At 36.7% G+C, this 14943-nt stretch overlaps 1 protein-coding gene across 2 annotated transcripts in view; it reads right to left on the bottom strand.

The window, feature by feature from the left end:
- Positions 1–13114, bottom strand: part of LOC123877600 (lateral signaling target protein 2 homolog) — a 51729-nt gene extending 38615 nt beyond the window's left edge. For both annotated transcript variants that reach the window (XM_045924402.1, XM_045924403.1), the window contains exon 1: positions 12889–13114. In XM_045924402.1, the coding sequence (XP_045780358.1) occupies positions 12889–12951 (63 nt within the window). In that variant the 5' untranslated portion in view covers positions 12952–13114. The remainder of the gene's footprint in view (positions 1–12888) is intronic.
- Positions 13115–14943: the final 1829 nt, after the last annotated feature.

The raw sequence follows: 14943 nt of genomic DNA, 5'->3' as shown, positions 1-14943 counted from the left end.
AAATTTTCAACCATTAGGTATACGCTTAGCTATGTTTATTTATGTACTCAAAAGTAACTACTTGCTTACCTAATAATTGAATTAATGCAAAATCACAAATAGTTATTACACAGAACAGAATAATATTGAAAGTTCGTTGATTCACATTATTCATAATAATATTATGGTATCACATTGCTTCCTTATAATATCAGGCCATTTATAACTCAAGGATTCTCATATTCGGTTCTGGTATAACCCTTCATCCAAATGGAGGTACGGACGAAAAAGTTAATAGGTTCTATAAAAGGATGTGATACGAACAAAGACGAAAAAAAAATCGAAAGTTTAATCTTTTATTTCTAGGTCGCAGACTCGAGCGTCAGTCGACAAAAAATAAACAACTCTCAAGAACTCCCGTTTGGAATCCAAGTAAGTAGGTACTAGGTAGGTATAATATTGAATTCCTAAATTAGAAATTAGTATCAGCCGTTGCTTTGCGGAATTCTATGACATACCTACAAGGCAAATCAAGTCTTGATGCTTATCAGTTATCACGTCTTATCAGAAGAAAAATTTACTTTTAGGTATATACCTAGTTTAATTTTAATTTAGATTGTATCGATGGGGCTGGCATATAGGACACCTATAAAAGCCCCTTAAAAATATTAGAATTTAAAAAATTTTACAATGTATCATACATTGTCTACTCTCTTATTTTACAGAAGCGAAAGATAAGGACTACGCAAAACTACATGGATCCTTTATCTCAAAACACAGTAAAGGTTTTAAGTAAGGGTAGCGTTTAGGGAGTAAAGAAAAATGAATTCCTAAGGCCTCATTCGCATTCTTTTTTAACGTCCGTTAAAAAAGCGTTCAAATAGAACAAACGCATCCCCAAGTATCTGTTCACACGTCAACGCTTTTTTAACGCGCACTTTGTATTTTCAGCGCAACGCCGGGTTTTAAAGCAACGCTTTTTTTTACGCTCGTCCGAATTAGGTTAAAGTACATTAACTGTAGAGTTAAAATTACTGAAAATACAACACTGCGATAAAAAACCTACTTGGGAATACATATTCTGTTCTATTTGGACGTCTCGTGTAAATGAGGCCTTAAGATTATTTCGCGAATGATAAATCAGCCATAATAAATGATAATAATACTCTCGCTGACAAATCCCTTCAAGAGACAGGGGAAAAATCCTAGGAATGACGTCCTAGTTAAAGTAGGTTAGGTTTATATTATACAAGTGTAAATTAAAAATTTTCAACACCCCCGACAAATCATTTTCAAATAAATAACTATGTATATCTAGGCAACGTCCATCTTGACAGCTTGACATTTGTCAATTGACACTTGAATATTATGAACCTAAGGGTTATCTAACCTTCTTTTCTTCAAGAAAACTAGAAAATAGCTGATAACTTTTAAACGGCCGAACCAATTTTTTTGGATTATAGCTAAGAACACTCTCGATCAAGCCACCTTTCAAACAAAAAAAAGTAAATTAAAATCGGTTCATTCGTTTAGGCGCTACGATGCCACAGACAGATACACAGATACACAGACACACAGATACACAGATACACACGTCAAACTTATAACACCCCTCTTTTTGGGTCGGGGGTTAAAAATACTAGAGGATGCCCGCGACTTCGTCCGCGTGGATGTAGGTTTTGAAGATCCCGTGGGAACTGTTTGGTTTTCCGGGATAAAAAGTTGTGTATGTCGATAACATGGACGCAAGCTACCTCGGTACCAAACAGACAAATCGGTTAAGTGGATGGGTCTTTAGGAATCCCGTGTGAATTCTTTGATTTTCCGGGATAAAAGTAGCCTATGTCCGTCCTCGGGATATAAGCTAACTCTGTACCCGTCAGAATCGGTTGAACTGTTGGGCCGTGAAAAGGTAGCAGACAGACAGACAGGCAGACAGGCAGACAGACAGACAGACAGACAGGCAGACAGGCAGACAGACAGACAGACAGGCAGATAGACAGAAACACTTTCGCATTTATAATATTAGTATGGATTCTAAGGTCTAGCGGTCTAGCCAGTCGAAAGTCCAGAGGATAAACCCACTGCATCGCAATCGCCCGAGGGCCGGCCAGTATTATTACACGGATTGTTATGCATTGTGAGTAATAAAGAGTTCACGCGGTGCTCTCGTGTTCACTATAGAGTATCTTTATAGGTTTTTACGTGGATCTATAGTTATCAAAATATTAAGAACTTGCTGATACCCCGTACATGCCCCGTACCCGTAACTTCATCCGCGTGGATAAATTGTTTTTTACCCGACTGCGGCAAAGCCAAAAGGAAGTGTTACATATGTATGTATGTTTGTATCCAGATTCTATGTGTTCCACCGTAGCGCCTAAACTACTGGGCCGATTTTGATGAATGAGGTGTCATTGATTCGTTGTAAAGGTCCAGGTGACATAGGCTACATTTTTTACGAAAAAAATTGATTAGGTAGGTAAGACGTTACATCAAAAAAAGTGGAGGTCTCCAAAACTTTTTTTTTCTATTGTATCGAGTGGGGTATCAAATGAAAGAGGAGAAAATTCTGAGTTCATGAATATAAATGTACTACAACCATTAAAATATACCAAGCGACAGAAAAACAATTTTACTTTGAGAAATATTTAATTTTTATTTTGAAAATGTTTAACAGGCAATAATCCGTTTGAATTACCTTGAACCCATCAGAGTCCGTAGCCCTTAATTAAGAGTTCGATGCACGTTGAAGCCTTAGCGGGAAAGAATTTCTAGAAACTTCGCAATGTGACACATGGCGAGGTCAATAGCTCAACGGTTTACTTTTAATTAAAGTAGGTACAAGGTAGGTACTTAATAAAAATAAAATAATTGAAAAAACAAGTGTAAATTAAAAATTTATAACACCCCCGACAAGCGAAGGTTACAGAAACAACTAGAAAAGAGCTGGTAACTTTCAAACGGCTGAACCGACTTTCTTGAATTATAGCTAAGAACACTCTCGATCAAGCCACCTTTCAAACAAAAAAAAACTAAATTAAAATCGGTTCATTAGTTTAGGAGCTACGATGCCACAGACAGATACACAGATACACCGATACACAGATACACACGTCAAACTTATAACACCCCTCTTTTTGGGTCGGGGGTTAATGAAAAATGTTTATTTACCAAATACAAAGTCTCGTACAATTTTTTTCTGTGTCTGGTTGTTTATTACCTAAGCAAGTCCCTACCAACTTAAGAACGGTCACGCACTCATCCGATCTGCAATCTGAATCCGTGAAAATACGGTTATAAAAAACTTGAACCGGTTTTCTTTATTCAGATATAAGTTAGCCCTTGACTGCAATCTCACCTGGTGGTAAGTGATGATGCAATCTAAGATGGAAGCGGGTAAACCTGGAAGACTGTTTTTATAAAACCCACACCCCTTTTGTTTCTAGACGGCATCCTATCGGAATGCTAAATCGCTTGGCGACGCGGCTTTGCCGGTAGGGTGGTAACTAGCCACGGCCGAAGCCTCCCACCGGACCAGGTCAGAAATTTCCAAACCCCTGCCGGGAATCGAACCCGGGACCTCCCACTAATAAGACCACAGCGCTTACCACTGCACCAGAAAGGTCTTCCAGGGAGGCCAGGGAGGTAGCGTTTTGCAGTCACTCGCTGTGATGTACCATAAAGTGATTGACCTACCGTTTAATATGTTTGCATGATAAATTCCGTGCTTCATCAATCATTCATCACTCATGATTGACGGCATTAGTTGATGGATGCAGAACCGGTCGCCTATAAATGGACACTAATGTCTTTTTGGAATAAAAATTGAAAGTGAACCGAAATACCAACTTCGGTGAACGAGTTATGTAAATATTCTACTGGAGACTCGAAACGAAAAAACAATTCAAAATGGCGCACTGTTGTCCAAAAAAACCGGCCAAGTGCGAGTCAGATTCGCGCACCGAGGGGTCCGTACTACAGTCGTAATTATCGACATTTTACACGATAAATCAAAAACTCTCAAAAACTAATATGCATAAAAATAAATAATAACCTGTTTTAGAATATACAGGTAAAGCCCAAACATATGATACCCCACTTGGTAAAGTTATCTTACTTTGAATATTGAAAATACTAATTATTTGTTCATGAACACATTTTAATTTTTTCTTTGTTATGTAACCACAAATTCACGCTTTTCGGATTTTTCTCTTTACTTGTGTTATAAGACCTATTTACCTGCCAAATTTCACGATTCTAGGTCACGGGAAGTAGGTACTTCCTTGATAGTCACGATTGGGACAGACGGACAGACAGACAACAAAGTGATCCTATAAGAGTTCCGTTTTTCCTTTTGAGGTACAGAACCCTAAAAATGTAAAAAAGACACAATTTCATCCATTTTTCATGATCCACGGACCCGTTTACAACAATAAACGTCACCAAAATTCATCGTTTGAACGTCAGATGATAAAATATATTATTTCTACTTTCCATCGATTGAATGATTCATGGTCTAGTACTTAGATATACCTACTTAAATCGTAATACTAGCTGATGCCCGTGGCTTCTTCCGCGTGGATTTAGATTTTAAAAATCCAGTGGGGACTGTTTGATTTTCCGGGATAAAATGTAGCGTATGTCACTCTCCAGGTCTTTAACTATACATACCCAATACCCATGCAAAAAATCGTTGATATCGATCGATCGGTTGCAACGTGATTGAAGGACAAACCAACAAACAAACAAGAAACATTTTTATTACTACGGGAAGTGATTTATGTACATTCACTAGATTTCGTTAGAATAACCAACTGTTGCGTTTTCCAGGACATCCATGGTTGCCGTTACGTTAATGAATTCTAGCCCCATAAAACAGCCTCTATACAAAACATCACATCAATATATTACTACAGTCCAAGACCCTATTGAGTTCTGTCACAGTTTTCAATCGTCAATAAACGTGTGGACTTCGTCTGTGGTGGCGTTTGCTGGCGCGCGTGCGGTGCTTTTTTGGAGTGTTTTTTTTGTGAGAAGTGGCCGGTTTTTGTGTTCTGCTGGTGTTTATTGGTGGTTTACTGGCTGGGAAACGCTCTAAATGGCGCCGCGTGTATGTCGGCGGGCGCCGGCACAGACGGACTCCATACTTATACATATAGTTTCCATAACTTGTGAATAACTACAAACTTGACATTGGCTAATCAGTGTAAAGCCAGACGAGAGAAAAAAAAAGGAAACTTGTAACAAATCTTCACTGGCAGGGGTCAGCCGTCAATGTTACAGTACATTTGACGCTAGGTAGAATAGAATAGATTTTCATTCGAATAAACTTTTACAAGTGCTTCTGTATCGTCAAAATAATTTACCAATGGTTCGGAATGCCGTTCCTACCGAGAACCAGCAAGAAACTCGGCGGTTGCTCTTTTCAATTGTTCAATTTACAGTAATATTCCATAGCGAATCAAATCTATGCTTTTTTATCATTTACATAATTTTCGATTGTATAATATTATGCTATGATATGGTAGGCTATGAAACGACTGGGTATCTTTGATTTCGCGTCACCCCTAGCCTAATATTTGACAGATATCGATCAAAACCAACAGTTTCCTCACTAGTTCACCCTGGCTCTTTCACTTGGAACTTTCTGCTATTAATTTGTCCTGATTTCTAAACCCTTTATATGGTCACCCTATCGTATGCAATGTCGAGGTCGGTTTAAGCGTGATCCCAATTGAATCTATCGCTTGTGCATACCATAATAGCCCTTATTTTTATATCAATAAGAGCCACTGGAAGAGTTGTCATAACTAATGACTCTATTTGGCACTGATGCGTCTTCATCGGCCAGTTAATGCAATTTGTTCTTCTTGATTTGCGTACTTGCGTAGTGGTATGCATTCGAGGATATATTTTTTTCCTAAAGTTCAAGGCACTATCTTTGATTTCGTCATCACTAGCCTAATATTTGACAGATGTCAATTAAGGATCAAAACCAACCGTTTCCTCACTAGTTCACCCTGGGCTCTTTCACTTGGAACTTTCTGCTATTAACTTGTCCTGATTTCTAAACCCTTTATATGGTCATTCTATCGTATGCAATGTCGAGGTCGGTTTAAGCGTGATTCCAATTGAATCTATCGCTTGTGCATACCATAATAGCCCTTATTGTCATATCAATAAGAGCCACTGGAAGAGTTGTCATAACTAATGACTCTATTTGGCACTGATGCGTCTTCATCGGCCCGTTTATGCAATTTGTTCTTCTTGACTTGCGTAGTTGCGCAATGGTATGCATTCGAGGATTTTTTTTTCTAAAGCTCAAGGCTCATGTGACGAGTCTTCAATCAAGTACATAAAAAGAAAATTATTGAAAGAACCGACTTCCAAAACCACTACAAAGTAAAAAAAAAATAACTTGTTTCTACATATGTACCTATGTATGTATGAAGTCATGCGAGCTTCACGCTTAGATTTCTAGTTTCTATTATTATGCTCGACTTCAAACATTACAAAAAAAGTTTTGCAAATCGTCCAGAAACCTCAAAAAAACCATGTACATACATACTTAGTATATAAAAAAAAAAAACAAAAAAAACACAGCTGAATTGACAACCACCTACTTTTGGGAAGTTGGTTAAAAAGTCCTGACTACTAAAATACTCGTAATACTAAGATCTAAAGAGTAAAATAACAATTCTACCTACTATTTTCCTACCAATTACAATCCGGGTATCTTTAAAACAAGAGTGAATAGGCACCTTCTAGGTAAACGCGTCCCATCTTAGACCACATCATCACTTTCCATCAGGTGTGATTGTGGTCAAGCGCTTACCTATAGTGAATAAAAATAAAAAAAATAAAAAATACTATGCTTACTATGTGATCATGGTAGATATAGCGGCAAGGTAGATAAACCCATGAAAATTATTATTTATTTGCACAGTTGTATAAAAACAAAACCGCCTTTCGATACCCAACCCAGCCAATGCATCGTTTGTTCATAAAAGTCGGTATGACATCATGTGCACCAAATAACTCAGCTGTTGTAATTACATACGGGTGTTTAAGATTCCCCAGCTATTATATTATCACAAAATTAAATATGTAATTACTAACGTCCCAGATAAAACATTAGGAACTTAAGAGGGGTCTCTCCGTCACTCGCTTCATACAATCGTAGTTCCAATTTCATTTGAATATTAAGCAACCAAGGTTCATGAAATTTTGCAGACATATTCTAGAAACTAATATCTATGTCTGTAGTTTTCCAGATTTCTGTTAAAATATTCGGTTTCAAAGTTACGCGGTCTTAAAAATTTACATAAAAATCTTTGAACCCCTGTAATTTTAAAACTACATATTTTTAGAAAAATCGAAAACACCACATACACAGATATTAGTTTCTAGAATATGTCTGCAAAATTTCATGGACTTTGGTAGCTTAATATTCAAATGAAATTGGAACTACGATTGTATGAAGCGAGTGACGAAGAGAGCCCTGTTAATGGAAATAAAATAATGGAGACACAAAACGAAAGATAAGGCTTAGTTTCAGCCTTTCAGTCGTTAGATTATTAAGAGATGCAGCTCATACTGCTCTACTCCGCTATGCAGGTGTGCATTGCACCTTGGAATGCCAACATCCATCGGTTTTTTGAACTATGTGCCCCGCCCATTACCACTTCAGCTTCGCAACCCTACCTATGTCGGTCGGTTAAGCTATCTATGTCGGTAGGAGAACGAGAGTATCTCTTACGGATCTCCTTAGAATAGAATAGAATAATGTTATTATTCAAATAAACCTTCACAAGTGCTTTTGAATCGTCATAAAAAAAATACAAAAAATAATAAAAACTGACTTCAATAACCACACACACTAAAAATAATTTAATTTATTTCCGAATATAGAACATAATATTATTATTTATTATGTAATATACAAGAGTTAATGTAGATCTACAATAACATTTTTGGAGCCGGTGCTAGCTAGTTAATCCATACTAATATTATAAATGCAAAAGTCTGTCTGTCTGTCACTCTTTGACAGACAGACAGACAGACACACTTTTCCTACGGAATTTTAAAAAACCGAATTCCACGCGGGCGAACCCGTGGCCATCCTCTAGTCATACATATAATGGTAGGGGTTTTCTTGGGATAACAATGCGGCGGCTTATCAAAGACGTGCAATTTATTTATATATTTGTTTAAAGTACATAGTTACTTAGTAAATAAGTAAATAAAAGTAACACAATAGCCCCCCCCCCCCTCCCCTTATCAGATAACCAACAGGCAACAATTACTGATAAGATCGTAATCAATTTTAAGTGTGGTGTGTAACTTGTTACTTATCAAGGATTGATGAATGACGACATGAAATCAAAATTCGTCATCGGCCGCAAGTCTAGCATGTAACTTACTGATAACGGTATGAAAAGACCACAAAAGTATTTGTTTCTTTATTACTAGCTTATTCCCGAGGCTTCGTCCGCGTGGACTACAAACAGTGCCCTATTATTTCGGAGAGTGTGCACAGGAACTTTTCGATCTTGTCCCCCCTTCACCATTTTACCACCGAAACGCAAGACGTCGGGCGAGTTTCCATCCTTATGTCGTTGACATTCCATCTACACGCACGAAACGTTTTGCGTCTTCATTCCTCATACGCATGGCTAAGGTTTGGAATACTCTTCCGCGATCTGAGTTTCCTACCAATTACAATCCGGGTATCTTTAAAACAAGAGTGAATAGGCACCTTCTAGGTAAACGCGTCCCATCTTAGACCACATCATCACTTTCCATCAGGTGTGATTGTGGTCAAGCACCTATAGTGAATAAAAAAAAAAAAATTTTTACTCCCTTAGGGGTTGAATTTTCAAAAATCCTTTCTTAGCGGATGTCTATGTCATAATGTCATAATAGCTATCCTAATAAATAAAATTGAAGTGTCTGTCTGTAATTTCGAAATAACTACTTTATTTTAAGGTCATATGGTTATTTAAACGGTGCCATAACTGAATCATATTTATCTGTTTTTAAATATGTATGTCTGTCTGTTTGAACAGGGTAATCTTCAGATCGACTTAACCTATTGTGACGGGAGTTTCACAGACAAATAGAGGATGTTATTCATATACTTATTCAAAGATAGGTATTAAAAATATTCAAGGTTCAAGATTCCAGACCGCGGTCCGCCTGATGCCGTCCATCCTTAGCTAGTAGATACTGGGTGACTATAAGGGTAAGATCTACAAAGCGCACTCAGACTTTGCTTAGACTTAAGACAGAGTTAAAACGAGACAGATGTATATCTCTGACATAAATCTGTCTCGTTTTAATTCAATCTTAAGTCTAAGCAAAGGTAGGTCTCACCCTAGGTGTTAATAGGTAAATACTTAAATATCAATATTCATTGAATGGTAGCATTCGCGAAACATTTGGCAGAACGGCCGAGTTTCACCCGAGGCTATTGAGAAAGCGATAAAAAAGTGAAAGTGCAAGAGCGAGATGCAAACAGAAAAAGAACACAAACCAAACAAGGACAGAAGAACGACCTTAACCAATAAACCCGATAATTGTCGCGAAATGATTCTCGATAAGTATAGGTAAATAATAAGTGAATAGCTACTTGTATGAACTTAATAACCTACATATTTTATTATCTTGTTAGTTACTGATAATATCTACTTAATTAAGTAATTGAGATTATACTAAGTCATACTAAGTATTTAACTACACTATATAATACTTATCTATAAATTAAATAAGAACTTCACTTACTTGTTAGAAGCACTAAACTCTAGTAACAATAAAGCTTGCTAATAGCTAGTTAGAAAACAACAAAAAATAGGAGCGCGAGCGCAGTGAGCGCAAAGAGATGCACGAGCTCAGTCATAAAAAATGTTATGTTTTAAAGCACCTCACTCTACTTTTCTCATGAAAAATAAAGAGTTTCTAGGGATATTCAAAAATGTAAACCTATGCGGACGAAGTGCCGGGTTACCACTACAATAACAACTAATATAATAAAAGCGGGAGCGAAGCGAGCGCGAAATTTTTATTAATTGTATTTACAAAAATCTATATTAATACTTGCGACCTTATCAGGGCTTATCTTCTTAGGCATTTGGCACTATTCAGTGGTAACTTGCATTGTATTGGTATTTTATCCCAAAAAAATCAAAGTTTCCACAAGGTTTGAACTAAGTTCAGGTAATCAACTAATACAATACAAAAGCGCGAGTGAAGTGAGTGCAACTTTTTTTATAGATATACAAAAAGCTTGTAAATTCGAGAACCAGTTACTTTGCAATTTGAAAACAATTTATTTTTGTCTGGGATTTCGGCGGGGTCTTGAACCCCCAAACCCCCCCCCCCCCCTGGCTACGGCCATGAATGTTATCATAAATTTATCATTTACCAACTTATCAGTTAAAGCAAGTTAACTAAGCAGAAAAATGGTTTTCATCATTTTATTTAGAAAACATCTGTACTTACAATATTATTATCATAAAATATTTGAGATAACAAGACCTTGGTAACTTAGATAGTTATAATGTGTTCAAGCTTTAAACTATAAGAATAGGAATATTTTTCAGCCATATTGTGAGTTGCTGGAAAAATATTTTGATTCAATATATTTTTACCAGACCCCATTTTTTGTCTTCCCATCCTCACCTATGGTGCTGAAACGTGGACACTGACGAATGGCCTTGTTCACAAATTCAGTTGCTCAGCGAGCTATAGAGAGGGCTATGATAGGAGTTTCCCTGAGGGATAAGACCTGAAATGAGGAGATTCACAGGAGAACCAAGGTCACTGACATAGCCCAAACTATTAGCAAGCTGAATTGGCAGTGGGCAGGCCATGCCTGTTGTAGAGGCGATGGCCGTTGGAGCCGGAAAGTACTTGAGTGAAGACCGCGTTAAAGCAAGCGTAGTGTGGGACGCCCTCCAGCATGATGGACCGACGATATAAAGCGGCTGGCGGAAAGTGGCTGGATGAGGAAGGCTGAAGACCAGGTGTGGTGGCGCTCTATAGGGAAGGCTTATGTCCAACAGTGGACGTCCACAGGCTGATGATGATGATGATGAGACCCCATTTTTCACTATACAAAAGGAAGAGTTATAATTTTAGCAGTCTAAACTACTGAGCCGATTTTGATGAATGAGGTGTCAATAGTAATGGTGAGTAAGTCGTTATTATCTGTGTCGGTCTGGGTGACACGCTACAATTTATATGAACAAAATAAAATCAGTATGACATATTATGTTATATCCATAAAAACCGGTCATGTGCGAGTCGGGCCTTGCTCTTTTAGGGTTCTGTACATAATTATTATGAATATCATATTGCGGGTGTATGAAATATTTCTTCTCCAAGCAAACTTTTCAGTTTTAAGTAGGTAACTAAATTGCTTGCCTAAGAGTTCTCCATAATGTTCTCAAAGGTGTGAGAAGTCTGCCAATCCGCACTTGGCCAGAGGGGTAGTCTATGGCCAAAACACTTCTCACTTTTAGAGGAGACCCGGCCATGGGTTGATCATGATGATGATAATCAAAGGCCTAATGTTTCCATTGAATATTTAACAACCTGATGCATATGCTAGTGATATTTACTTAAATAGCCTCAATAGCTCAACGGTTATAGGAGTGGACTGAATTCCGAAAGGTCGGCGGTTCAAATCCCAGCCATTGCACTATTGTCGTACCCACTCCTAGCACAAGTTTTACGCTTAGTTGGAGGGGAAAGGGGAATGTTAGTCATGATTAAAATGGCTAATATTCTTTATAAAAAAAAAAAAAAAAATAAGTGATTAATATTAATACATACAACTGGATAAACTACAGACAATTAACCTGCCTAAGCTATTGAGCCTGGAATTCCTCTATTGAAACTAGTTCTTGCTGTTATTTCAATTTGCTCTTCCTCTTTTCCTTTTGAGGTATGAAGCCCTAAAAATACATGTATAGTAAAATTATATTTGTTGAAAGTTATTACCCTCGAAACACCTCTATTTTAAGTCAATTTTTGGGGTAACTTTATGTGTTAATATGTAAGAAACTACAAAATTGCAAAACCATTGGAGACAAACTTTACTTAAGAATAATTTCAAGTTTTTTAAAAAATAAACTTTACTTAAGAATAATTTCAAGTCTTTAGTTTTTTAAAAAAAATATTAAGTATTGTAAGTACTCAAGCAAAACTTAATTTACAAATTCAATTACACATAATTAATTTGCCAAAAAAATTAACATGATATCAAACATTAATTCACATTGTTCACACATCATGAGTGAGGTCACTTTTGAGTATGTCCTACCCATAAATGTTGATTAGGACAGCTTGATTACGAGCAACCATGGAGAGCACTCTTAACACTACATCATTCATCACTTAGCAACAAATAGACTCACTTGAATCAAAATTATTTGGAAAGTAGGCCAAATCACTTAGAATTACAAACAAAATAAAGTATCAATACATGCCCCCGAACATCGAATATCGACAGTTCTGTTACGACGGTACTTATTATAATGCAAAGTTTTACATTTTAGAGATCTCAAATGACGTAAAACCATTTCTGTATGTTAATCAGTGGTTGATAAGTTAATAAATAAATACACAATAACTACATTTTATCGAAAGGAAGTGTAAACTGCTTGAGAGTACCTATCAGACGTCTGTTAGAAGGAAAATAATAACAGTACATAGGTAAATGAATCACCAAGCCAAAACAAAGAGTTTTGATTACGTTAAGAAAATACCAACAGTCATCATTACAGTGTTAAATGGATTTGAACATAAAATAATGTGTATCTTCTCCATAGCTAGATATATAAGGCCATAAAAACAAAATGGATCAAAGGATATTACAACAGAATAAAGAATTGTTTAGCATACCCTTGGTTTGTAGAACCATTTTCTGAGAGACTCCATCGGTCCAGTTTTGTACAACAGCCTCATATGAACAGATCACCACACGTTAACACACATTATAACACTGGTAAATCACCGAAAATCACCACGCAAATGCAAACACCATAGGATTTTTGCCAATATTTACGTCAAAAAACACAAAAGGCGGACATGTTTCACAAATCGCGTTTAGTGATGACTGATGAATGAATTTAATGAATGAGTATGTGTTTCTCGGTCCATTCAACCATTGTTGCCGCTGGCAGTGTTACCACATACGATTTTAGTTTTACCCTAGTTTAGGAATTCATATTAAACTACCATAAAAATTGTTACAAACTTGACATTGGCTAATCTGTGAAAAGCCAGTTGAAAGAAAAAAAAATTGAAATACCCTGCTTAGCATAGCAATATTAGTGCACGTTAATTATTATTTAACATCATTTTGATCTTATTTTATGATTGTAAATCTTAAATCTAGTGATGTAGAACTTAGAAGATAATAAATGATATGATGTGATTATATTATTGTGGTGATGTAGCTCATTAATGTTTGATTGTCAATTTCAGTCATTTTATACCTTTCCATTGGATAATCAGCTAAATTAGTTTTAATAGTTATAAAGATAAGCGATTTTTCCATAGTTTCCAAAAAAACCATTCTGCCTTGTGATAAAATATCAAAAAAATATAAAAATTTATATTAGTTGGGCACAAAAAAAAAAGGATTACCCCCTGAACTTGGATGAATTACCCTAAAAAACTGACAATATTTTATATTTTAGCATACCTATGTTAGTAACCACTCGGTCGTATGTCGTAGATAGAGTAATTAAAAGGTTTAAATTACCGTATAGATGGCAGCTACCATACTTCTGGCAACCCTCTCACACCATGCACGTCACGTTTATTTTCCATTCAAGTTTGAATGAATGGTGAGCTTTTACGACCGGATACTTGTACTTAGTGTAAGGCATGTGTAAGGTCTTTGCTTGTACTAAATGTTGTCACAGAGTAAAAATAATAACACTTACAGATAGAAGTAGAAGCGGGTAAGATTGATAGAATAAGCAGTGGGTTTTGGCGTTGATGAAAACTATAGGTATTTTAAGGGTTTGGGACTTCGTCTGTGTTGGTGTTAGCAGGCGGGCGTGCTCTGCCTTTTTGGAGTGTTTTTTTTTTTGTTAAAACTGACTGGAAAGCGCTCTAAGGGGGTACCGTGCGTATGTCGGTGAGCGCCGGACGGACGGGGTCCATACTTGTATAGTTTAACTAACTTGTTACAAATAACTACAAACTTGACATTGGCTAATCTTTGTAAAGCCAGACGAGAGAGACAAAAAAAAGGGTTCCATACCCGAAGGATGCTAACGGAAGCCTTCCCTGTCCGCCCGTGCGTCCGTCCGTCCGTCTGTCTACAGCGGGTTTTATCTCCTCAACTAAAATAGGGAAATCGTTGAAATTTTCAATTATTGATTGATTATCTAGGTACCTATTTACCTACCTCTGTTATTTGTATTTGCATCGATAGATATCGTCAAGTTTTAAGGATTCCGTACCTCAAAAGGAAAAACGGTCTGTGTGTCCGTCCGTCCGTCCATCTGTCTGTCTGTCTGTAGGCAGGTAGATCTTATGGCACAAGTAAAAGAACAAATCCGAAAACCGTGAATTTGTGGTTTCATCACACAAAAAAATGTGTTTCAATTTTCAAAGTAATATAATTTTACCAAGTGGGTATCATATAAAAGGGCTTTACCTGTACATTCTTAAACAGGTTTTTATTTATTTTTACGCATGATAGTTTTTTGATTTATCGTGCAAAACGTCGGAAAAATTACCTGAGTACGGAACACTCGGTGCGCGAGTCTGACTCGCACTTTGTCGGTTTTTTTTTTTTGATAATAAGATAGGCTTCTTTGTCCTTTGATGTAAAAATTAAAGCAAAAATAACAAGGGTCGCAAAAGTAATTCACTAAAAATATTCGACCTTTAATGGAGTACTCAATTGTAATTTTAAAATGAAACTTCGGTGCCTGTGTT

The sequence above is a fragment of the Maniola jurtina genome, chromosome 24 (genome assembly GCF_905333055.1).
Source record: "Maniola jurtina chromosome 24, ilManJurt1.1, whole genome shotgun sequence".
Lineage (NCBI taxonomy): Eukaryota > Metazoa > Arthropoda > Insecta > Lepidoptera > Nymphalidae > Maniola > Maniola jurtina.
Note: the sequence above shows the minus strand (reverse complement) of the source record. Positions and strands in the feature narration are given on the sequence as shown.